This window comes from Manacus vitellinus, unplaced genomic scaffold, assembly GCF_001715985.3.
Source record: "Manacus vitellinus isolate BGI_N305 unplaced genomic scaffold, ASM171598v3 scaffold_37_pilon, whole genome shotgun sequence".
NCBI classification, from domain to species: Eukaryota; Metazoa; Chordata; class Aves; order Passeriformes; family Pipridae; genus Manacus; species Manacus vitellinus.
In genome coordinates this window covers 2772665-2797265 of record NW_021940517.1, presented here as the reverse complement: position 1 = coordinate 2797265, position 24601 = coordinate 2772665, and the positions used below count along the sequence as shown (strand labels likewise).

The following is a 24601-nucleotide window of genomic DNA, read 5'->3' as shown; positions in this document are numbered from 1 at the left end:
AATTATATGCATTTCAAAATAAAAGCACATAAAGTCCTTATGTGACGTTATCAGTGTACTTCTACATTCAGGTGTCAACAGGACACCTTTCTGTTTTCCCTTGTGTTGTAGTAATGCTCCGCTGATGAAGGTACAACATGAAAGGCTGCTCTTTAGAGAATTTGAGTTTATTACTGTGTGGAACAAAAACACAGTAATGCAAATGGTATTTCCAAGCAGAACCATTGAAGCCAGACTCTGATCATTTTTGGAAAACCTATATTTCTCCATATCTCACATAATTAGTCACCACACAAGTACTCTGTCTTCTGGACATAGTGTGAATTTGAATTTAGAATTTAGCTCTCTGCTTTCGTCTATAACAGCCAGCATTAAAAACCAGATTAAAATATCAGAAATAGAATTGAAAAGGATGTTGCACATAGTTATATATATATATATATATAATAAAATATATTCCATTTTCTTTGTCTTTTCTGTGCTCCAGTGCTACATGAAGAATTTGAAATTGGGTTGCATGTTCCTGAGCTTTAGTCATATTTTGCTTTTGTTCCACTCAAGGTACAGTGCTGAGTTTTAAGGAAGTGAGGAGCGTAGTGGATGAAATTTAAAGCCATCATTTAATTTGCTGGTTTATTTCTCCTGTTACAGATACTTTTCGATGGTGATTTAATTAAGTAACTTAGTTTGTAGCTCTCCCTGTTCTTGCTTTATTAATTAATTAGTGTTCCGCTCCTGGTTAAGCAGTGATATTTCTTATTAAAAGGACATTTTGAAAGGTAGGGATGGGCAAATAATTTATAATCAATAATGCTTTTTACCAAACATCGCTGAGGGGATTGCAAAATCTTTGACCTTATTTGTGCATTTTCTGTGTGCATCTTCCTGCAGGAATAGCTTTCTGTAAGTGGCAGGTGCTTGTGTCAGACATGCAGGGGTATTTCTCTCCCTAATATTTCAGGTCAAGGGACTCAGTAGTACTTTGGTTAAAATTGTCAAAAAGGACAAAAGGCCATATGAACAAGTCACTAAGACACTAAACCTACCATCTGACAACCCATTCCTAGTTTAAAAAATAAATAAAAATTAAGCTTCCAAGTGCCAATTTTAGCCTGGTGACACCAAGAAGATTGTGTCCAAAAACAGTGGACAAAGACTGACCCACTCAGAGAGGTAACCAAATCACCAGGTCCTGCCCTGAGCCACCTCCAGAAGACTCTGGGGAGGGACCAGGCTCCTGTACCTCAATGCACCCAGCAAATATTCATGGCGGAACTAGATTTATAAAAGGATCTATGCATCCAACACCAACTTAAAAAATTAAGTTATCTCAGAGCTATTGATGAGTGTTAGAACTCTATTCAGTTTTAGATGCCTTGCAGAGCTCCCAAAATCTATCTCAATCTCCTTTTTTAAAACGAGTGTTTAGGCTAGAAGTCATTTAATTATTTCTAGAGGTGTACAGGAGCATACAAGTACTTTGCTTGCATTTGCAAGGCTGCATTAATAAGTCAGAGACATTCACAGGGCCTGAACACACAAATGACTGCAGTCATGAACAAAGCAGATTGTGCTGGACCTCAGCTAATGTGTACAGAAAATATTTCACCTGTGACACTCTGCCTTCCTGTGCTGTTGGCGAACAGAGGTGAGAGCAACACTCAAGTTCAACATCTATGGAGGAAGTTGGAATATATCGCATACATCTCTGCACCTTCTGTGTGGGCAGGCAGAGCTGGACAGCCCCAAGTCACTGCCTCCCTGCCCTGCTGCTGGTCCTTAGAACAGACAGGATGGAGGCAGACCTGCTCCTTTCCTCTGTGCTGGTCTTTCTGATAGACATATGTCTTGGCTCTTGTCTCTTACCACTGATGCACTACCCTGTGGTTCCTCCCATAGGAAAGCCCATGACGAGTTTCATTGCGCTGAGGACTTTGTTGTTTGTCAAGTCTGTTTGGCAGCCCAGTGCCCTTAGCCAAGGCAGTTGTGCTGGTTTAAAGGTAAACCAGCAGGGGAAATGAACTCAACTCAAAAGAGAGACTGTAAGTCAGAATAACAATTTAATAAAATAATACAATAAGTACGATTGTACAGACAAACAATTGGTTTTAACCCACAAAACCCCAATGTATAACCCAGCACCCTGGGGCATGAACAGAGTGGTGTTCTTTGGGCCCCCTGAGTCCAAAGTAAAAGGAGAGGAGAAAACCTGTTGGTGAGAGTGCTGTTGCAGTCTGGTTGAAAAGTGGTGGTTGCAGTCCAGTCGAGAGTGGTGGTCTGCAGTCTTCCTCTGGATCCCACGAGTGGTTAAAAAAGTCCCAAGATTCCAAGATTATATATTCTCCAGTTCAGGAAGGAATGCTCAGTACTTCCCTCAGGGTGGGAGGTTCCTCAATGGGCGTGAGGACAAAAACACCTTCCTATCTCGAAGGCCTCTTAACACCTAGATTATAGCCTGATGAGTCAGGCTGCTCTGGGCAGAGGGTGCAAATAGTCTATTGACAACAGTTTCTGGGAAATGGCATGGAAGGCTATAGAATACACAGTTTTGGGTTACACCCATCCAGTGATGAACTGGGCCCAGCTGTTCTAACTAGGACAGCAGTCCATTAAGATGTCTGTAATATGCACTGTCTTGCTGGATCTTTCTCTGCCTAAGACTTTTAAAGAGGAAAGCCATAAGTAGAAAATGGTGTCCATCATGGGAGCACTAATTTAAAGCATCCATGCCCTGATGGGATCCAACTGACCCCAAAGGAAGGCGCACAACACATGCAGGGCACCAGTGGGGTTTCAACCCGGGGACCAGGGCAGACGTCATCCCACTGCCACCCACCCACATTAGTGGTCTTGTCAGCAAAAGGTGCTAGTGGAGTACTGGGCTGGCCCAGGCCATGTGAGGACAGCAGTGCCCAGACAGTGACTACCTTTGGTACTGCTGAACCTCTGGCTTCATGAGCCTAATTTCTACTCCAAAAAGGCCAGTATTAAAAAAATTAAGTGTAACCTCATAATGCAGCAGCTACTGAAGCCAATTTTTTCACATGAGATTTTCTGTCCCAGTAGCTATCAAGTGAGTATGCTCAAGTTTTTCATCTTCCTTTTCTTTTTCATTTTCCCTTCCCAAGTTAAACACATTGGGAGGGAGACTGTGCAGGGGCAGGAGGGGCCACTTGACATGGGACAAGTGCAATACGAGTTTGGCTGTGGCTGCCCAGGCGTCTGTGGATTTCAAACAGGTTCTTCTGCAGGCTGTGGCAAAGTTTGAGAAACTCTCAGCCCTACAGGAGCTTCTAGAGGAAGCTTTAAGAAACAAAAGAAGAGTTGCCAGGAGCAGAAAGTACATCTTACATATGTGTGTATGTAGGTGTCTGCATACCTGCACAAAATTTCTCCTCCAGTTCTAGTAGTTATCAAAGAAACATCATGACTGATTTACAGTTTGTAAACAAAAGCAACTTCATTTTTATTTGACACTTGAAAATTGAAGCTGAAATATAATCTTCATACATCAATACCAGTTTAAATTTGATACACGTATTAGTTTGTACGAGACTCTAGGTAAAACCCTCATGCCTTGTAACATATAATCTATATGCAAAAATTGAAACTTCACTGCAAGTCATATTTAAAATTATTTCTTTTGAAGTAGAAAAATCAACTTTTACTCCAGATAAGTGAAGACAGAGAAAAGACCAGCAAAGTATGCAGCAATGTCCTTCTCAGATAGAAGTGGATAAGCTCTATTTATTTGCATGTATCCTCAGCTGCCTCCCCTTCTCCTTCATATGACATTAATACCTAGAAGTGGGAACTGTTTTTATTTTTGGGTAACAGGCGCTTCCTTCATTTTTTACAGGCTCCACCAGTATGGTCTCTTCTACCTGGTGATCACCAGGGATTATTTCAGGGAGAGCTAATTTGTCCAAGATCATGCAAACAGTCTTCATAAATTTGTGCTCATTTTTCCAGACTGGGTTCTCTGCCTCTGTCTGACATATAATTTAAAGATGAGTGGCAAACCACACCTTTAAAAAACAAATTCAATATTGGTACAAGGGTCAAGATTTTAGCAGTTGAGCGCTATTCCCAGTGAGCATTTTAGTCATACAGGTGCATATTCTGATGATGCCCTGTGTTATGTAATCTGGTGCCAGCAGATAGATACCTCTGGGGAGGCCACTCCTGAGATTAAAATTGGCCCAGGCAGATGGAAGTTATAGAGTGCAAAAAGAACAGTGGCAGAAGGCAAGTGGATTTGCTTTCTAGAGAATATGATTCTTAGGTTCTTGGATGCTAGGACTACATAAAAATCTGAGCCTATTTGGCTTCTGCCCTCAGAGCATTTAAATCAGACAGTATTTGATGCTGTAAAGATGAGCAGAGCAGGGCACATCACCAACTGACATGCCAAACTACAGTCCTGATTACAAGTTCCGGTGATCTTCTTTTGGCAGCCGCTCTGAGGGTGGTGATTCACGCAGCTCTGGAGTAAATTAGGTTCAAGGTGGTTTCAGGGCCATGATTCTGGAGAACGAGATGTCTTCTGTGGCAACATCATCTTTTCTTTAATTTTGGCATGCCTCCTGTGTGTATGTGGGGAGAAGGGTGATGTGGCACCCTGATAGGTCCACAGCCTGTAACCACCATGGCAGTGAGCAGGGCCGGGGGCTTTGGCAAGGCACCTGGCTGCACAGCTGGGCAGAGGTTGAAATGATGAGGAGAGAAGCATAGGCAGCTGTTCTGACAGCCTGTTCTCACAGTGCAGTGTAAATGCAGGTAGGCGCTTTGTTAGGCTAACTAACCTAGATTAATGGGAAGCAACCTATGTAGCAATGCCCACCTATACAACAAGAATTCCTGCCTGGGATCATCGCTGATCTATAGCATAAGAAATGGTCTGCCTTCACATAGGTTAAGCATTTTGTGAGTGTATGATGTGTGATTTTCACTTGGGAGATAAGATTAAGATTCTAAGATCTTTGTTTTGAATTTTATCTAGAAGGTAGCTTGGGTTGAATGAGCTAGTAAACCTTACATCACTATTGACCTAAATTTAGCATCAAAATGGCAAGAAATCCAAGTATCTCTCTAGTCCTGTTTAAGGTTTTCAGATCAGCTGGTTTGGACCTATTTCTGTGCATCAGTTTTTGAAGTACAGCAACAGACTATGTGGTTTCATTATGGTATGTTCATTACTGGTGTGCTGGAAGGACTCAGCTTCTAAGCAGCTCAACAACACAGGCGTGCAGTGAGAGAAACTCACTGAGATCTCAGGCTTTGCTACATAAAATAGTTTCATAACATCTCTTGTAGATGCTTTCATCTGAAAAGCATATTGGCATTGTGTAATGCAGAGAAAGAGGAAAGTTTCAATACTTTCAATAAAACAGTGATTGACTAAAAAATGTATCTTTAAGATCAAGATTTGATAATGTTGGGACTTGAATCCTCATCAGTGTCTAAACATTTTGCTAAATGTTTTTGCTTTGAAATTTTCAGCGTCAGTTTTGTTTAGCTTGAACTCAGCTGACCTCTGTAACAATGATTTCTCTTACTCTATTGATCTTAACCCCAAAAAGTATTTTTCTCACTGCTATCACACAATAAATTTATCTCTACGCACACATTAAAAAAATAGTTATCTACTATTTCTGTTTGCCATTTTTTCTTATTAATGATTGTTAGGGTGGTTTATTGGAAGTTTTAAATATTTTGCATATAGATCACTTCCAGAGAGTGATATGTCATAAACACTGCTAGCATCAGCAAAATACGGTAAATTAATTTGCACAAGATTAATCCAACTTGCTCTAAGACTGGTACATTCTGTTTAATCTTACATGAAATAAAGTTATTAATTTTATATAGTTTTCATTTTCACATTAAAATTCTCTTCTGTGAAGTGTAATTGCCTTCCTGTTGTTTGTCATTCTGTAGTCCTTTTAGTTAGGGCAGTTTTCTACAGAGGAAGATAGGGAGCCTTCCTGAAGAACCTACTCTTACTATACAGTCAAGACAGGCAGAAAAAGAGGATGCTCAAGTGGTACGATTTGCCAAAGGTCACACCACAAGCCATCAGCAGAGTGAGAAGCAGAATCCTGATCACTGTAACCTCATTTCAGTACTGTATCTAGTGACCATGCTACCTCTTAATGTCACTGTTCTTGTTGTTCCCTCTTTATAGTTCGAGATCGGGTACGATCAAAAATGGAGAGAGATATTTTGGCAGAAGTGAACCATCCCTTCATAGTCAAGCTTCATTATGGTAACTATAATAAAATATAATTCATGTTTGTTCTTAATTTGGTTGGATAATTGTAACCAGATGTATTATAACTTCATACAGATACCCCCTGCCTACTCACAGCTCTGTTTCTAACAAAGTCATAAAGACAACCTGTGTGAAATTCATCATTTATGCTAAAGGATAATTTCAGTATAAGTTTTAGCCATACCTCCATCAAAATAGATTTGTCATAAAGTCTGATGTGATAGGTAGTGCTCGTGGGATAGCTGCTGCATATACACCTGCCAACCCCCTTACCTGCTGTCAGGTGTCATTTAGAAAGAAGAGAATCTAAATAAAAACTGTTTTTAATAACCAGTACCAATCCACTTTATATATGTGTGTATATGAATGTGGTGTCTCGCTGGAGTTACCTCCTCATCAGCTTCCTGGGGAGCCCCATTATTACTATAAAGGGTATTCTGAGGACATTTGGATAGTGCAGGCTCTCATCTCGCACGAAACTGGGAGCTTCCTTCTATGCCTAGCCCTCAGTGAATCCTGGTACTTGGTGCAGTGGGAAGTACTATTAATTCATAGGTGCTTAGCAGGAAAATGAATATGTTAGTAATGCACTGCTGTCTCTCAACTGATACCATTTTTCCCAAAGCCTAAACTCAATTGCTTAGTTCTGTACAGGAATTAATTTTTTCAATTCTCAAAGTCCTGAAATGACAATGAAGCAATGGCATGAATGATACACTGCTAGTCCATAAGACTTAATCTTTGGAGACTTTATCTTGGTTCGAACTGCCAACATCTCCATCCTTTTCTAATGCAGCATTTCAAACAGAGGGAAAGTTGTACCTAATACTAGATTTCCTGCGGGGAGGAGACCTTTTCACCAGACTCTCCAAAGAGGTAAGCTGATAGATCTTTAACTTAGAAATTAAAGACTGTCTTGGATTTTCAGAACTGATGGGAATGAAAAATGGCCTTGGGAATAGTCCTATATATGTGTAATAAAGCTGTCTCATATTGCATGTTTAAATGGATTCTTAAAAATTGTATTTGAATTATGCCCTGGGTAATGCAGCAGATACCATGTAGACATCACTGTCAGAGAAAACTGCACCACTGCTAAGCCATTCCTGTAGCAAAATAACCTCGACACATTACTTTCAAAATAAATCTTGGATGTGATGAGAAACAGTCTGAGAAATCAATCCCCAATACCTTTTGCCCCGGGTATGAGCAGAGCATGTGGAAAAACATATACGCTGCCAGCAGAGAGAAGAGATTGCCATGGGTCAGGGCCGGCTACTGCAGCAAGTGGCGAGAGAGCTGCCTCTTGGAGCAGGTGCTGAGAGCAGGTCAGGGGCCACACACCACCCCGGGGCTGGGAGGCTGCCTCACCCGCTCTTCTCCTGCCTGCAAGGAGCAGCTGTTGCTTCCATCACCTTCCCAGGCTCTCGTCCCTTCCCTGTCCTCTGCACGCCCTGCCCCCGGAGAAGGGCTGCTGCTGCTTGAAGAAATGGCAGCCAGGGAACGGTCCAAACTTGAGTCTCGCTGATGCCCATACAGAGCAGCTGCGGTAGATTTTCTGGGTTCATCTAGCTCTTTTCTGCATCTCCAAACACCTCTGTGAGCCAGCAGTCTCAGAGACATCCCTGTGTGCAGTGCAGGAGGCTCCAGTGAGGCAGGCTGGCTGCCCTGGAGTTGTCTGTCCCAAACATGATGTCCTCAGCCCATGGTCACTCCAGGGTGTGGAGACAGGGGTGCAGGAAACCACTTACAACACAGTCTTTAAAGACAGGGACCTTTCAAATGCCATCTTGAGGGGAAGCTCTGTTGCTCTTGGTTTTGGGGAATTACTGAAGGACTAAAAAAGCTGTGAAAACAGTAATTTTAGTCAAAAGTTCCCTAGCTCCGCCCCACCCCTTCAATTCCTGATTCTGTGACACGCTGCAGGCTGCTGTGTGCACCACAGCTTGGGACCCCAAGTATTTGCTTTCAGGGCTTGTTTGCTAATGCAAGAAGACATTGGCAACAGGTTAATTACACTGCTGAGTAATGATACTTATATAAGTACTTAGTACATGGTATCAGTTATTTTTAATATGAGGAAAAAGATTAAAAAAACAGTAAAATATCCTTCTGCCGTTTGTCATGAGACCAGGCTTTATTATGAGGCAACATTGCCATCTCAGCAAGGGCCTCTCTGGTTTCATGGAAAAGAGAGAAAACGTGACACTTGTCTACAGAGGGCAGGTCCCTGTTCTGCACAACCAGAGAACTCAGATGTGGAAGATAACAACTCAGACTTTGTGCTTCTTTAAAGCTTCACATTTTCCCCAAAACTTTTGCCCCAAAGCCAGTGCAATTCACTGACTTTTCTGCTTTATACCAATACAAATGAGTCCTCTTGACAGTAAAAATGTACTTCTCTTTTTCCAGTGTTTCTAGCTCACATTGTCTACCTATATTTTGCAGCCATTTAATGGCAAAGAATTGCAAAGGAAGAAGTTCTGGGAAAACTTGTACTGTTTACAATTTGTTATTATAGATTTGCTTGAATGGTATTGATTTCAGTGGACTTTCAGTCAGATCCCATATCTATATCTATATCTATATCTATATCTATATCTATATCTATATCTATATCTATATCTATATCTATATCTGTATATATCGCATGCATGCATGCAAAGCTCACCTATTTCTTGCTCTGTCTTTCTGAGACATCTGACTTTAAGATGTATCTCTATAGATTAGATTTTTCCCTGATTCTATTGATTTAATTTCTTGACTACATAATTTATTTTGAAAATTAAGGCAATTTTTACATTCAGTACAATTTAATTTTTAGTCATGGTTTTTGCTTGTGTATTTATTATTTTGCTTGTATTTTTATTTCTAGCCTTTGCAGTGAAATTCTTAATTAAATTGTGAGACATCTGTTCTCTGAATCATCTCTTTTTTCTGTCAGCTGTCTGGAGCTTCTCAGAGCACTTAAGTATTTTGGCTACCCCTTTCTGAGAGCAGAGACTTAATTTTAAAATCAAGGTCTGCAACTTCTACTGTACTATTTACATACTGTAGTATTTACATACAGTAAGTAAATTTGTATTGAGCTGACTCATTTTACTTCTGTCATGCATAGTATTCACACTTGTGTGTCCAATATATCACCTTCTCTTTCTGCATTATTATCCCTGTGCATATTGAAATTTAATTTTAAGAGAAAGTCTGAGAGACAATGAAAGCTGAACCAAAGCGCTTTCTTGCCATCTGAGTTTTTCAGAGCTTAGTGTTTTTTTAATTACAGAAATTTCTTCTTGCCTAAAACAGGACTTTCAGTTTCATCAGTATCCTGTATCAACCATAGGAAAAACAGCCCTCAGTTTACACCTCATGAGACTCTGGATGTTAGACAACACATCACTGCTTAGGGCGTCTGCACTGAGATTCCTGGAACCCTCAGTGTATGGGGTTTTAAATCCAACTCAGAGTCTCTTCATGCTGTGTATTCTACTTAGATTTGGAAGCATTTCCCTTCCCGAAAAAGGTTTTCCCATGCTGTTTCCTGGGAGTTTGGTAACCAAATGTCAAGATTTTAGCAAATTAAGGGATATGAAAGCAATAAGGACTGCACTGACTGTATTTAATTTTGCGATTTGTTTCCAAATGCTAAGGAGTTAAAACCTTATTCATATTATGTGACATGATGTCATCTAAACAGATAAAACAGATAAATAAGAGCAGCATATTTTGAGGAACAGAAGCACTGAACAGATCAAGTTTTGTTTTATAAGGAGAATCTGGTAAGAATTGTTAATGTGAGTACAGACAAATTATGGAATATTGAATCTGATATAATGGTACTTCCAGCATTCCCAAGATAGACGATTCCTCCCCTGTCTGTTTAACGCAAGCCAGCCCACCATTGTCCAATAAACAGATGTGTTCTTCTCTTCCTTCGCTCTAGGTGATGTTTACAGAAGAGGATGTCAAGTTCTACTTAGCTGAGCTGGCCTTGGCATTAGACCATCTCCACGGTCTTGGAATTATTTACAGGGATCTAAAACCAGAAAAGTAAGTTAAGAAGAAAAAGCAAACTGAAACTTAAATACATGAACTTTTAGGTTGTTTCTGCTCCTTGTCATGCTACTAAATCAGGTACCAGAGGCTCTGCCTTCCTTCTTGTATGTTAGACTCTACACAAGTCCCTCACTAACAGCAGTAGGGTCTTCCTATCAAATCATTTTAGCATGAGGCCCAAATGTTTTGATTGTGCTCCAGTATGATGGGACCTTTGTGTGCCTGACCTTCAGTTTAGTGAATGATCTCAGCATAGGATTCAGATCCCTGTGCCTTTAGCTTCTGTAGCGCCGTTCTCTATTTGCAGCATTTAATCTGGCCTTCCCCTTGCTGCAGTGTAAACCACTCAAAGCAACTCCGCTTCCAGCTCATACAAAATATGTCATGGTCATGGCACTGTTCAATTTTATTGTAGCCATTACTTAAAGTGAATGAGCATGTCTGAAAACTACTGTACCCGTTACCTCACAAGAGATATGATAATCAGGATTTTTAAAACACTTTTGCTAACTATCCAAAATATTTTCCAAATATTTGTTCTCACTTACATTTGCAGCTATTTTCTACTCCTAACGTGGTGCTATGGAGCATTTTTCTTTCTTTTCTATTTTCAGTACTTCAGAAGAGCAAATGACACCCTCAGTGCTATCACTGGGAATGGCATGATACTGTTCTTATTCCATGCCCTTTGCCTTGTGCTTTGCCTGCATCTACTGGGCTGGCTCAAATAAAGCAGGGTGCAACATTTAAAAGTTACCAACCTTTTTAATGTAATGGTTACCATCATTTATAAAAGATGACCATTAAGAGCAGTCTGCTTGGCAGTTGCTTACACTTTCAAAGCCTAACAGCAAAGCAGCCTTTTCCTTCTGTGACATCAAATTGAAAAATCTGCAGCTCTTTCTTTCAAGTAGAGTGTTATTGCTCTCACGCTCATGGACAAAACAGGAGACCAAAAGTGACAGAAGGTGGACTTGGGCATTGGGAAGTTGAAGGGGAGGAAATTGTTTATCTACATTACAGTTCTGAGTGATTTAAATTTTATGTTCAATTTTGTGTTTTGGTTAGAAAAACAATAGTAGTAGTAGTACCAAACAAATTTAACAGATGTACATAACAAGAGCTCTCATTCTTTTGGGCTAGAAACTGTTTTGCAGGTAAACGAATTTTCCAGTCTAGTCCATTTATGCAACCAAAACTGAAAACCAACATCTTAGGCAAATATGGGAAGTCATCCTCCAAATTAAACAACTAGAGGGAACAAAGTACCGGTTTCTTACTCATATGAAATGCAGGTAGGCAGCCGTCACACTACAGCTGCCACAGCCACGTGCTGTTGCATCATCTGCCAGAAGCTCTTTGATTTCAACTTCATTCTGAATTGCTTTTTTATCCATCTAGCATCAACAATCATGTACATAATAGAATAACTCCAGTTATAGGTTTTCAGTTTTAAGCTTTGATTCTAGTGAGCATTAGTATGAATCATGCACTACTTTTCTGTCTGATGTTAGGCAAAGCTGATTTACAAGCTAACACATGATATATGAATTTGCTGCTTGAAGGTATCCAGACATGAGCTTGTATATTCAAGTAGAAGTCACAATGCTGCTACATTTATAGGGACATGCTGTAATTTTTTGCTTTAGGACAAGTTAGAAACCAAGGAGAAAATTAAACGCATGTCAAAACTATTCACTGTATTTGAGATACTGAGAACTGGATTTTTCAGAGTTCTCATCATAAAGTGTCACTTTGCATTTCAAAGCACATCTCTCAATGACTCCAGTTGCAAGTGAGAGCACTTAAAATTTCTGCAGACCAAGCTGCAGTGCTTCAGATCAAGGATCAGTGAATCGAGAAATTAGAGCTCACCTAAGAAAGGAAGGTGTCACTGATTTGCCATTGTCAAATAGAAACATGTCAAAAAGATGGAATCCAGCTTTCTGTGTATTTTTATCTGAGGTGAAATCAGCCATCCCCTTCACTGTGATCATGGCTAGGCTTTGCGAACGAAGATTTGGTATTTTTATCTGAGGTGAAATCAGCCATCCCCTTCACTGTACCGTTCTGCTAAAATCCCTGAGTGTTAGCAGTCGCCCAACTGGGATGAGATTTCTCTGGAAGAAAACAGAAAATATTATTGTGTAACTGAAGATTTTTATACAGTGAGTGGCAACCCTCACTCTTGTATTTCCTAACTTTTGTATATGTGGTTTATGGTCTTTTATGTACAGTTAAATGAATAGCAGTAATACAGTTTAATTTGGATACAATTGCCATAGTATAAAACTGGTTTACATGAATATTACTGTTGTACAGGAAAGGGAATGACCCAAAAGTTCTTACCTGGAGATAAAGCAAGGCATCTGATTGAACACCACATCTTTTAAAAATAGTTCTATTAGTGCAAAGCCTGTGTGTAGCCATACCTAGGACAGCAGAGCATGACAGCATGTGATTTCACTGGAACTTAAGGTTTACATTAAAATAAAGAGATGCAACAGAATAAAAAAATTATTCTCAAGGGGAAAATTGCTGATTTTTTAAGTTATTTCTGGGAAATAATGGATTTCTAAATAAGACAATAGAAGAAAATTAGGACCATCTCAGGATGTTCTCATCCTCCCTTTGCCCCTGGCCTAGGTTGAATATATCCAGGCCATTATAGGTGTGTTGCTAACCTGGTCTTAAAATAGCTGCTGGTCTCCATAGGAGGCCTAGAAAGGACATCTAGAAAGTTGCTCCAAATAGGTAATTTGAAATTTCTTTGCTGCTGTTGCAGGCCACTGCTCCTTGGCTTATCCTCCTGGACTCCCCAGCAGCAGCCTCAGGGGATTGCAAGCACATCGTTCTTCTATACACTGAACTCTTCTTCAGTAGTCAGTCTTTATAGGTGTTCAATCATTCTCATTCCTTGCCTTTGGTTTCCCTTGATACCTATCTCCTTTGAAGTGCAACGTGCAGAATCCCACACAGAAGAGGCATTACCAGTCTGATTAGAGCACGAGGTTTACTCTGTCAGATTTGCAGAACTGAGATAAACTAATTAGTTTGTAATTTCCCAATTCTCTCTCTCCCCCACTTTGTTAAAGGTAGGCACTGCATTTGATCTTTCATTGTTTAATGTTTTTGCTGTCCTTCAGAAGCTTCCAAAAGTAACTGCTAATAGGTTTGATAGCTTCAGTCAGCTCTGTAAGTATCCTAAAAGGAAGTTTATTAGAATTGTTTATGTCAAAAAAATTAGTTAGAAAATAGGACTGTTCAGACCACTTGAAAGAGCCCTCAGTACATTAAAATTTAGAGTTCAGCATTTTTTTTAAGATTCCTTGAGCAAAAATCCACGTTAACAATTCAAAGCTATGAATTAATTTTATGTGCAACTGAGAGTAGTTCTAAAGTCAGCTATACTTACTTCAGAAAGGCAAGAAATTGAGTTTTCTAGTTAAATTCTTGTTTAGAACAAACTTCCCTTAAATTGTTGCAGCCAAATTCTTCTCCTTGAGTTTTCTTGGTGGTTTCAGTGGCATCTCTTGTAGAACAAGGTATTGTTCAGTCGCACTGAGAGCCATTGAGTCACTTACATGGTGAGACACATTTTTATTTAAGAACTGCAGGATCAAGCTGTTAAATATGGTAAACATACCAAAACAGAAAAATGGGAACTTTTAAAGTAGTATGTGATGCATGTTATTTCTTATGCTGTGGTTTAAGGGTATGAGGGACTTAGAAGTAACTCTACCATCTGAAAATGTGCAGACTTTATTATTTGTCTTTGCTTTTTCTCTCTTCGGGGACCTAGATGCACCTTGATATGTTCTGTCAGAGGGGCTTTGATTAACAAGGAATATGTATGTTGCAAAGCCCTTAGTTGTCTGTATAAGGGATAGTTCATATAACTGCTCATATAACAACTTAGGTTGAACTATATTCTAAAACACTAAACACCAAACACCGCTGTTTAATGCAGCATGTTGCAAACCATGGCAATTCTTTTATGAATGTAACTGCCCTGTGTAGAGAGGGAAAATCTGAAAATCGGTAAAGGACAAAGGCTTATGGTGGAAAATAAACATCAACTTCCATCAAAGTAAGAAGTCCCTTTTGGGGACTTTGGGGTGTCAACAAAGCCACAGCAGAGAGGAGTTTATGTTCAGCCACGTGAGATAGCATGGGATCATGTGAGATAGTATGGGATCATGCAAACACTGAAATGTCACAAAATGCTGACAGTTTGTGAGAATCTTTCTCTCTTTGATGGATATTTGACTGATTTATCTGGTACTTCCATAAGAAAACCTGCAATCAAATAAAACAGTCTTTATGAAGTTTCACATTTTCTTTCCAAACTGAAAATTTGGCTACAGTTTCTGAGAAGCATAAAGTGTGGGTTAAATCTTCTGCAAAACTGTGCAGACTTAAAAAAAAACTTAAATCATGCAAAAGAAAAAAAAAGCAGTCCTAGAGTTCCTGCTTGATTAGATTTGGCAGAACTTCACATTGATTTGGGTATTTTGGAGCTCAAAGTGAACCCCAAAAGATATGACTCAAAATCAAAAAAAGAGAGAAAAATGAGAGAGAATTGCTCTGGCAATTGAAGGCATGATATAAAACAGTGTCAACAACTAATAAAGCTTTTTATCCCTGTGATAAAATTGCATCAGAAAACTACTATGGAGTTTGCAGTCCTAGGTCTACCAGGAGCTTCTCTTGTAACTTGGAGTATGTCATGCCTCTGCTAAGTTTGCTGCCCAGCCTCTGGCATGGAGATTTTCAGCCTTTATTTTCTGAAGGCGTACTTTTAAACTGAGATCAGTGAAAGCAGTTTGAATGTGTGTGGGATGATCCTGGTGCTAAAATGTTCAATCACAGAATAATAGAATATCCCCAAGACACCCCCAAGAATCACACCATGTGTCTGAGAGCATTGTCCAAACACTTCTTGAACTCTGTCAGGCTTTGTGCTGTGATGACTTCACTAAGGCACCTATTCCAATGCCCAACCAGCCTCCGAGTGCAGAACGTTTTTCTGATATCCAGACTGTACCTCAGGTCCTGTCACTAGAGAGAAGAGATCGGTGCCTGCCCCTCTACTTCCCCTCATAAGGAAGCTGTAGACTGCAATGAATTCTCCCCCCAGTTTCCTCTTCTTTAAGAAATAACCTTATTTTGTGGAATTCTTTGTTCCAAGCCTTTATTTGGTTAACTTATTTATGATATTGGTATATTTTTCACTAAATAATGGTTGTTACTGTTTTGAAGAGCAGGTCAGCAATGGCAGTATCCTGTAAAAACATTCAAACCTTAAACTGAACAAATAAAATGGAAAAATCTCATAGCGACATATCACTCAATGGAATTATAGCCTAGTTTAGCATTTAAAAGTAGTCTACTTTTTATGTTTTTTATAATTTTAAAACATTAATTTAGAGGAAATATTATTCTCAAGCTTGAATCACATTTTCAACTTCTGGGTTTTTTTCCCTTCCACAGAATCTAGTTTATGGCAGATATCTTATCCTGCAAACCATAGCTAAAGTAATTGTCATTGTCACAATAGAATTTCTAATATGGACATATTGGGATAAAAGGGAACTGTGAAGTAATAAAGATAAAAAGAAATGACATAGAGTATGATCAGGTAATAAGTTTACTTCTACAGTCAAAGGAAAAATACCTGTTGTTGTAATTTAGATGTTTAGAAGCAAGTACGTTGTTCTTGGCTTCTTAATGTCACTCTTAAGATAATTCAGAACAACAGTTGTCTTTTTTTTTCCTCACTTTTAGCATATTATTTTCTTTTTCCATCAAATATAATCTTTGGTTAGTAACTGTAACATTATTGGTGGTGGCAGATGGCAAATATGGAAGCACCCAGCTGTCCAAAGAGTGCTGCCAGGGGCCAGAGGAAGCTGCCAGCAGCTGAGGGCACTGTATAAGGGTGGTTAGGGAACATGAGACAGAGGAGGAAACTGTAGATCAAGTTTTAGGGGATATAGAATACAATACACATCCACTGGAAACCAGGATCTGTTCATTTTGCTGCTCATGTGAACATTTAGTGTGAGAAAGTCTGTTATGTGCTTCTGACTCAACTAAGACAGTATTATCAGTCTGACAGCTGTGTTGGTGTACCCTCCTTTAATGAGGGTAAGGTATGAACCTACAAATCAGTGTGAAGGTGAAGGTAGGGGAAACATACGTTGTATACGTACAGAAGCAGCATGGATTTTCAGTTGGAAATTATGAAATATAAAATCTATGAAATATAAAATTGATGTTTCTGGGAAAATTCCCACAACCTTTGAATTGCATTGTTATTCACTGGGGCTTCCTGGGCATGGGGCAAAATTTTGCATGATTTCTTTGAGCTCTATTGCCCCTTGCTGTTTTTCCAGGTCCGAGTCTGGGGAGTTCACACTCACTTCCACAATGGGAGCTGTTTTATTCTGTTCTCTTCTGAAGCACGATTTAGGGGTTGCAGTCAAAAAACATACATTTAAACATACCTGTTATAGGCTAGTACCTAAAAATTATTCCTCTTCAAGAAAACTGTGGAGAAAGAATAAAGGTAAAGTTGCCTTCATTGAGAAGAAAAAGCTTTGATTATTGAACGCATAGTAGGGACTCAGCTTCTGGCCTTTGTTCGATGAATCACACAACAACAGCTTGTTCCAAACACATAAATGAATGACCAAAGATCATCTTTTTTCAGTTATGTTTCAGTACAGACACAACCTTTCACAAAAGTATAGCCCATTATATTTGGTTCACTTCTGTCTTATTTTCTTCCTGAATAACTGGATTAAAGTGACTCTCTAAGAGAAGAGGAATATAAAAATAGCTGACACCTTGCTAGACCATTTTGAAAAGTGAATTAGAAGTAACTAGAACTGAAGAAACACCACCTTCATTACTATGTCAGTATATACTTACCAAAGATCATTATTTTTCAGATTCAGTGTTCCTTCTTGTTTCCACAAAATTAGCGCTGCTAATTTTGTGAACTACAGTCATTTTTCACACAGAAATATTGGAGTGCCTTTGTGAGAATAAAATACTTTGTCAGGTGAGAAACGTGAGAACACTTGAACTTGGCTTCCAGGCTGAATTTTCATTTTTGATTTTGGACAGAATAAATTAGCAGAGGCTGAGATCCAAGTGCTTAGGCTGTGACTAGTCATTGTGCTCTATGATCACTTTTATTACTTCAGCATGAACCTGTGGAGTTAATTTTAGGTCCAGTGAGTCCAAGCCCTGATTATTGGTGTGATTGCTGTTTATTATGATGAGCAGAAAACCTGTAGCTCCTTCTCCTGCTGGAAGAATACACTCTGCAGTTGTTGGCTTTGAACACTGTGTTCTTTCTGAGCTCTGTTTGCATGCTCACCTTGAGCATCCTATGGAGTAAGGAGGAAGCTCCTCATGCAACTGCTGCAGGCTGTGTGTGCTTCAGACATGAGATTAGGCAGACCTTTGAGGCTCATTTTTCTTTCTGGAGCCATAGAATCCACTAACAATTTGTTTACATAAATATTTTATTTGAGTCTTGCATATCTCCTTGTCTGGCTTAAACATTTTTTTCTTCATGTTTGTTAACTGACCTCTGTGCCTGACTAATGAATGAATGTTGTTTGTTGTTTTTTTTTGCTTTATAGCATTCTTCTTGATGAAGAGGGTCACATTAAGATAACAGGTATGTGAGGCACAGAAAAATTAATGTCTACAAACTGATTCTTTTTTCTGTAGAATGTTCCATGTTTCTTGGTCTTTGGTTGGAAGGAGTTTGCTTACAAAAACTACAAGCCAGAAGAGTTTGCGTGGTAGGCATCTCTGGCAATTTTCAAACCCCCATGCTGCACAGTACATGGAGAACATAGCATTTTCTTGGTAAAATTGTACTCCTGACTGATGTGAAGCATGCGGGCTTGGCTGCCTACCACTGTGGATGAAAGAATGCTCCCATTATGACTGCTCTACTCCAAGCAGAAGATGCCTGGAAAGACAGCCCTTTGCCACCCTGCAGGTGCTGTCTAGCCATCCTTTTCACTGGTGGCATCTGCGATTATTATTGCTAATACTTTGGTTATCTGAGCAAGAATCCTTACTGGCAGTGCCTTCACCAAACCTGAACTGTATATTTCTGCTTATTTAAACTCTCTCTTCTGCTTTGGGCCAGAACCTCTTTATGAACAGAGAAAATGGTATATCTACTTTCAGGATGTATTAACAAATGCCAACCAGACACTCCATGTCAGCAGGGCTTCAGCACTTAAGTGCTTGTAGCCATTTTGCACGCGAACAGAAGAGTGCTTCCTCAGCTGGTTGGTGTGTTTTTTTTCAAATTTATTAAGTGAGCAAAATCATAAATAATCATTGTTATAGACTTGACAAGTCTCTTTTCTTTCAATTTATTTAGATTTTGGTCTGAGTAAAGAAGCCATTGACCACGACAAGAGAGCATACTCATTCTGCGGGACGATAGAGTATATGGCCCCAGAGGTGGTCAACCGACGAGGACATACACAGAGTGCTGACTGGTGGTCTTTTGGTGTACTAATGGTAATGGAAAATTTGTGTTTGTTGGAGGGATGGCTGTAGGAGGGATTAGATCCCTCAGATAAAACGTACTGCTTTCAGCAGTTAAGGCTTGATAGAAAAGTAGATGCGTAATGATTGCTTGGTCATTTTCACTGCATCGGCTGTGTCAAACCAGCTGCTCCAGGCAGCATGTGAAGTAAAATTTGGCCCCCAGACTCCCTCTTTTTTCTTACTGTCCTTTGCTGTCTCGGTTGCCATGAGTCATGAATATTTCTCCAGCACAGAAACAGGGCAGGGCAAGCTCAGAAAAGCAGGAGTATTTCAGAAGAAACATCTTCCTAGCTACTAACACGGTTCCTGTTAGGAAACAATTCCCCAAGCAGCAATTTTCAGATGTTAGGGACATCCTTCTAGAGAAACACAGAGAAACTCTTTTTTGCAAAACACAGATTTAAAAGGATGAATTTTACAGGGCTCTCTGAGCATTTCACAGGACCTCAGTGGTTCTTTTGCCACTCATTTGTCTTCTTTATAACTGCACTGCTGACTCTTGTTCCACTAATAACTGACTGTGCATGTTCTGTAGTCTTATTAGCTCAAAACCCTCTCTTTTCTTCTGATGGGAAAAGAGAACAAGTGCATATGGGTGCCACGGCATCATTCTTTCTTCTGTATCATTTTGTAGTGTTTTGATTATGATTTTTGGGATGTTTGCTTTGTTCTGAATACATGCTGAAGCTGGTTAAAAAAAATTCATATGTGAAAGAGTTTTAAAATAACTCCTCTTCAGAGGGGGAAACTCACCAGAAAGAGACACAAGTGTATCAATTGACACAGAGTAATAGCTAGGAACTCATCTTTTCCTTACAGCTCTTTGCATTAGATTAGTTATACAGAAGTTGCAATTTTCCCCTGCTGTTGTTTAACTGTTAAGAGCCCCACAAGCTATTCTAAAGGTAGTTTAAATTAAGTCAATATCTGAAACTTTGCTAATTCATTTTTATACATGGAAATCAATGAAAAGTTAGATAAAATGCAAATGAATTTACTAAAAATCAGTCATGATAGATTGATCTAATATTTTACTTTATGAGATAGCCATCTTTTTCTGAACAAAGGAAACGAAGTGCCTCAATTAGAATAGAGTATTTGCTACAGTGTTACAGGGGAAATCCGTTTATTGAAGATGCTTATTAGTCCAGTAATAGTCCAAAATTGGTATAGTACCTATACCATCATAGGGAAAAACACCACAGAAAGAAAGAAGCTGTTTCAGAAGAGCAGAAAGGAATAAACTCATTGTGAAATGCAATTAGCCTGGAAAGTAAAAGAAATCTCCTGACTGCTGAAGAAGTGAGGTCCTAGAAAACATTTTCCAAGAAGAGCTCCAAGAGATACAGACTAGAGTGAAGCTGCTTGGCTTATGAGAAGGACCCAATTACATCTTCCTCTCTGCTGCAGTAGTTGACAGTGGAATGCAGTGTCAGGAAAGTTTTTCAGAGAGGTATTCAACTCTCCTCAAGCCAGCCTTATAAAATTAGCTGTTTATGTGCTAACCTGCTCCCCCACTGCACCCATCCAGCCTCTTCAGTCTGTGGTGCTCTTGGTGCTGAGAAGGATGAAGAAATGATCAGGGAGATGGTTTGTGGCACTGTATTAACACTATAGGTTTTGGAGCCCAGACACCATGTATTTATTGCTCTCACAGGGATATGTCCAGATAACGAAGGTGATGCTGCTCTCTCCTGAAGTATGCAGGCTGCAGTTGTACTCAAGTGCTGAGTGCATGATCACCACCAGGCAGCACAGCACAGCTCTGCAGCTGTGGCTCACAGTGCACCTCACCACGGTTATTGCAGCTTCCCTGCAGAACCAGGGCAGAAGCAGAGATTAACACAGTGATGTGCTCTTCTAATACAGAACCATTTCCTGTGGCATGGAAGCTATTTTAGGTAGCTATATAATACACTACATTCCACAATCCATAGAGTATGTTTAAATTTTGTTTACCTTAAGCAGACAACTGGTGCCACCAGAGGAAGTAAGTATAGGAAGCAATGTGAAAACCAGTGGAAATTTGGGCTGGGGAGGGCCTACATCACTGATCTAGCAAGCTGACAGGAGTTAATCTAAGTAAATACTGTAATTTACTCCCCAAGTTATAAAAGGAGTGGAACATCCTTATCTCCTGTGGCCACAAATACATTTGTGGATGCTCAGTAATTCTGAACCATATGTTTAATCAGGGAAATCACTAGGTTATATCTCATAGAATAAATACATCCCTACCCCCTACCCTTTAATTTTTTTGTCATATATTTGATTTTGGAGGATAGCTGTACCTTCTCACTATCTGTCTTCACTTAAATGATGGCGCATTTGGTGAATAGATTGTTTTTCTTTCACCAGCTAATAAATTGTGCTACTCCCTCCCTGTTTTTTGCTAGGCTTTCTTTTTTTTTTCTCTTCCATCACTCTTTTCAATCCTCCCTTAGGGATTGTGTATTAGAACTAGAAAAGATAAAACTCTCTATAAAAGGAGATGAATTAAAGAAAGTAAAAACTTTGTAACTGTAAGCATATGCTTTAAGCCTTAGAGTGTTACCAGACATCTTAGAGAAAAATATGTCTAATCAGTTCAATCTTTTTTTCCTTTTCAGTGTTTAACTGGTTGGGACAGAAAAAGGGTATTTCCACACACTAAAAGTGTGGGAAGATTTTCTGATGCTGTCTTTTGCTCTGCTCTTATCTCCTTGTTTTCCTTGGTTTGTTACTTGTATGTTCTATTAGGGAAGCTGTTTTTTTGACAGTCTGAAAACCTGAAGATAATTAAATGGCATTCAAATTAATTATTAGCATTTCTCTCTAATTAATTTGCATTAAGATGTGAAATAGACAAAGAAAATATACCAGTTGGTGGAATATGCATAAATTGAAAGGAAGTGTATGTGATAGCATAATTTTCATATTTATGTGATAGTATAATTTTCATTAATTCTGTAATATTTATCAAAAGAGAGAACATATTAGGCAGATAGTTTTAAAATGGCCTATAACCTCGTTATCAGAAGAGCAACCAAACACTCTCTTGTCTATTCTGTGAAGAGGAATGAATACTTTGGTATGAAGAGTTGGGTTGTGCTAGCAGCTCCTCGCAAACCTTCACTGACCAGAGCACAGGCTAGAATCACACTGAACCATCCTTGAAGACAACTTTAAATGTCACCTGTTGTGATGATTAATACCAAAACAAATTTGTCTGGAAATTACTATTTTCCGGTCTTGACTTTTTTATTCTTTATGTTATTAATTATTTCATTAATTATTATTCACTGAGGGGGTTACCATCAACACCAGTATAATTTCATTTATCACCTGGTAGATCTTTGGCGCAGGTCACACAACCAAAACTGTTACCTGCTCTGTTTGTTTTCTGTTCAATTTGTTTGAATTGTTTCACAGTAGCTCAGTATATGTCAAAGGGTATAGTTATAAAAATCTTGAAATTTACCCTTTCCAGCATTCCAGAGGACAGTACTAACCTCTGATTAAATATGTGATGATGACTGCTGGGACCCAACTATAAACTGTCTGTGTGGTGAATTTATGTGGTTTATCCTGACTAGACAGTTTTTGTTTTCTGTCTTTCTGTATGTTACTCACTGCATTGGAGATTTTGGATAGCTCATACTCTGCAAAAGCTTTGCATCAACAAAAGAAATCTGCATCAACAGGCATCTGATTTAAGTTGTTAAAAAGTTGGATATGTAAGTAACACCTTTTCAGCTGCACTGCAAGAGCTTTGATGCCTGCATTGCTGTCTCTGAATCGCAGATAAACTGGTCTGCATGATATAACATGCACAAGTCTCTTAGAAAGCCTCTCACAGCAGTGGTTTTGTAGTTCATTGTACCAGCTGATTTACAAGGTCACAGACCTCATGGAAGTTTTATCTGCTTCAGTTCAGGGAAAAAAAACACCTTTGAGAGTCCTGTGAGCAGAGAGGGGAATATAATTAGAGAAAGAATGGCTGTGATGACTTAGTAGGCAGCCACAAATAAAAATTAATGTGTTTATATATGTCAGCAATTTAGGGAACGTGTAAGACAAGGAAAGAAGTTGTCCTTTTGGTATCCAAAATATTCAGCTCTGTAGTAATTCTGTAGTAACTATATGGTAGCGTTGGAAAAATCAATATAAGACATCAATGCATTACAATCTTCTTTTACAAAATCCTATCATCACACTTGTTTTACTCCCAGTGCAAGAGCTGGTCTTCATGAACATTATTTTGAATGTTTATGGTCACCACTATGTTAAGGTATTCAGCCCTTTGCAAGCATTAATTCATTCTGCTTCACACTCAACTAATAATGAAAAATTCTTAATGCATTTTACAAATGATAAAACTGAGTGCTTGAGCAGCTGTCAGATACCTGGAAAATGATTGGAAGTGTTGAGAAGAGAACCTGGCCATTCTGACAAGAGTGTCTCTCTGCTGTCCAAGACTGAGTGGTATCAAGTTTCTTCATAACCCTGAATTTTATCCTAGGCTCACAATACTTCAGCAGACTTCAGCTGAAGTAATTTGCACAATCTGCTCTCCTTCTATCTGTTAGGAAGATTCATATGGCAGTTACTCCAGGCTGTAGATTTTTTTCTCATTCGTTATCTTCCTCAAAGACCTACCAGGGTTGCTTCTTGAATCCATTTCCTCAGCAAATGTAGCACTCTTTTCTAAAGTCTTCCCTCATGGATATCTTCTGGGGTCTCAAGTGCTGGTGTTTTGCCTACTGAAATTGGAGACTGCCCTGAAAACAGGAAAGCACTGCAGAGTATGTAGAGACCTTAGCAGAGGCTGGACTATATGACTTCAGAGGCCCCTTCCCATCACGCTTTAATTCTGTGGTTCTCTTAATAGGCAGCTGAACTGGAACAAATATTTGCCTTTCTTGACGGGAAGTCAAGGTAGGAGGGAGGCCTAGCCTTCTGGAGTACTGGCTAGCAGAAGATAGCCCTCCAGAACACCTAGGAAGTGAATCAGTGGGAAGGAAGGAGCAAACAGAGGGTTTATATGGATGGGAAGGTGGGGAGAGTGAAAAGTGAGTCTCCCAGCAAAACTATAGGGACTGCTTTAATAGCCAGAAATACTACAGAGTTCATTGACAGCTAGGCTTAGCTTATTGTCAACCTGCTGTGACCCATACAGCTTTGTATGTATGTGCAAGGGTGTAAGCAGCAAGTGCTCACTTCTGTTTTCATGTTCAGGTTTAGCAATATTTTTTATTTTTTGAAAAAATAAGCAGGAAAACAGTGCAGTAAAGTGGTAGCTTTAACTGATGAGATGAACTATTTGAATATTTTTTTTCAATCTTGTTATTTCATTTTTAACCTTCAACAGATTTATTCAAGACTGCAGTTGAGAAACCAGTGCTTTCTTCTAGCTGCAGCTTAGTTAAGTTCATTGAAATAAAAAGCTCTGGTGCACTTAACTCATGTAGCTGCCTTTCACTTTAAATATTGATGTTAAGTGCACTTCTTCTGAACCTGTGTAACTGGAGACATGTGGTAGCAAAGTGCTAACCATTACAGCAGCACACAGTAACTATTCCCTGCAGCCTCCAGGATGGTCATTTCGCCTACTCCTGCAACTTAAATATCCATCCCTCCTTCCTTCCTTCCTTCATTCCTTCTTCCTTCATTCCATCCTTCCTTCCTCCCTCCCTCCCT

General features: G+C 39.3%; 1 protein-coding gene across 4 annotated transcripts in view; it reads left to right on the top strand.

Moving 5' to 3' along the window:
- The window catches only part of RPS6KA2 (ribosomal protein S6 kinase A2), a 258165-nt gene that overhangs the window by 179236 nt on the left and 54328 nt on the right, over positions 1-24601 (top strand). For all 4 annotated transcript variants that reach the window (XM_029961600.1, XM_029961603.1, XM_029961602.1 and 1 more), the window contains 5 exons: positions 6188-6268; positions 7071-7150; positions 10218-10324; positions 17989-18026; positions 18750-18892. In XM_029961600.1, the coding sequence (XP_029817460.1) occupies positions 6188-6268; positions 7071-7150; positions 10218-10324; positions 17989-18026; positions 18750-18892 (449 nt within the window). The remainder of the gene's footprint in view (positions 1-6187; positions 6269-7070; positions 7151-10217; positions 10325-17988; positions 18027-18749; positions 18893-24601) is intronic.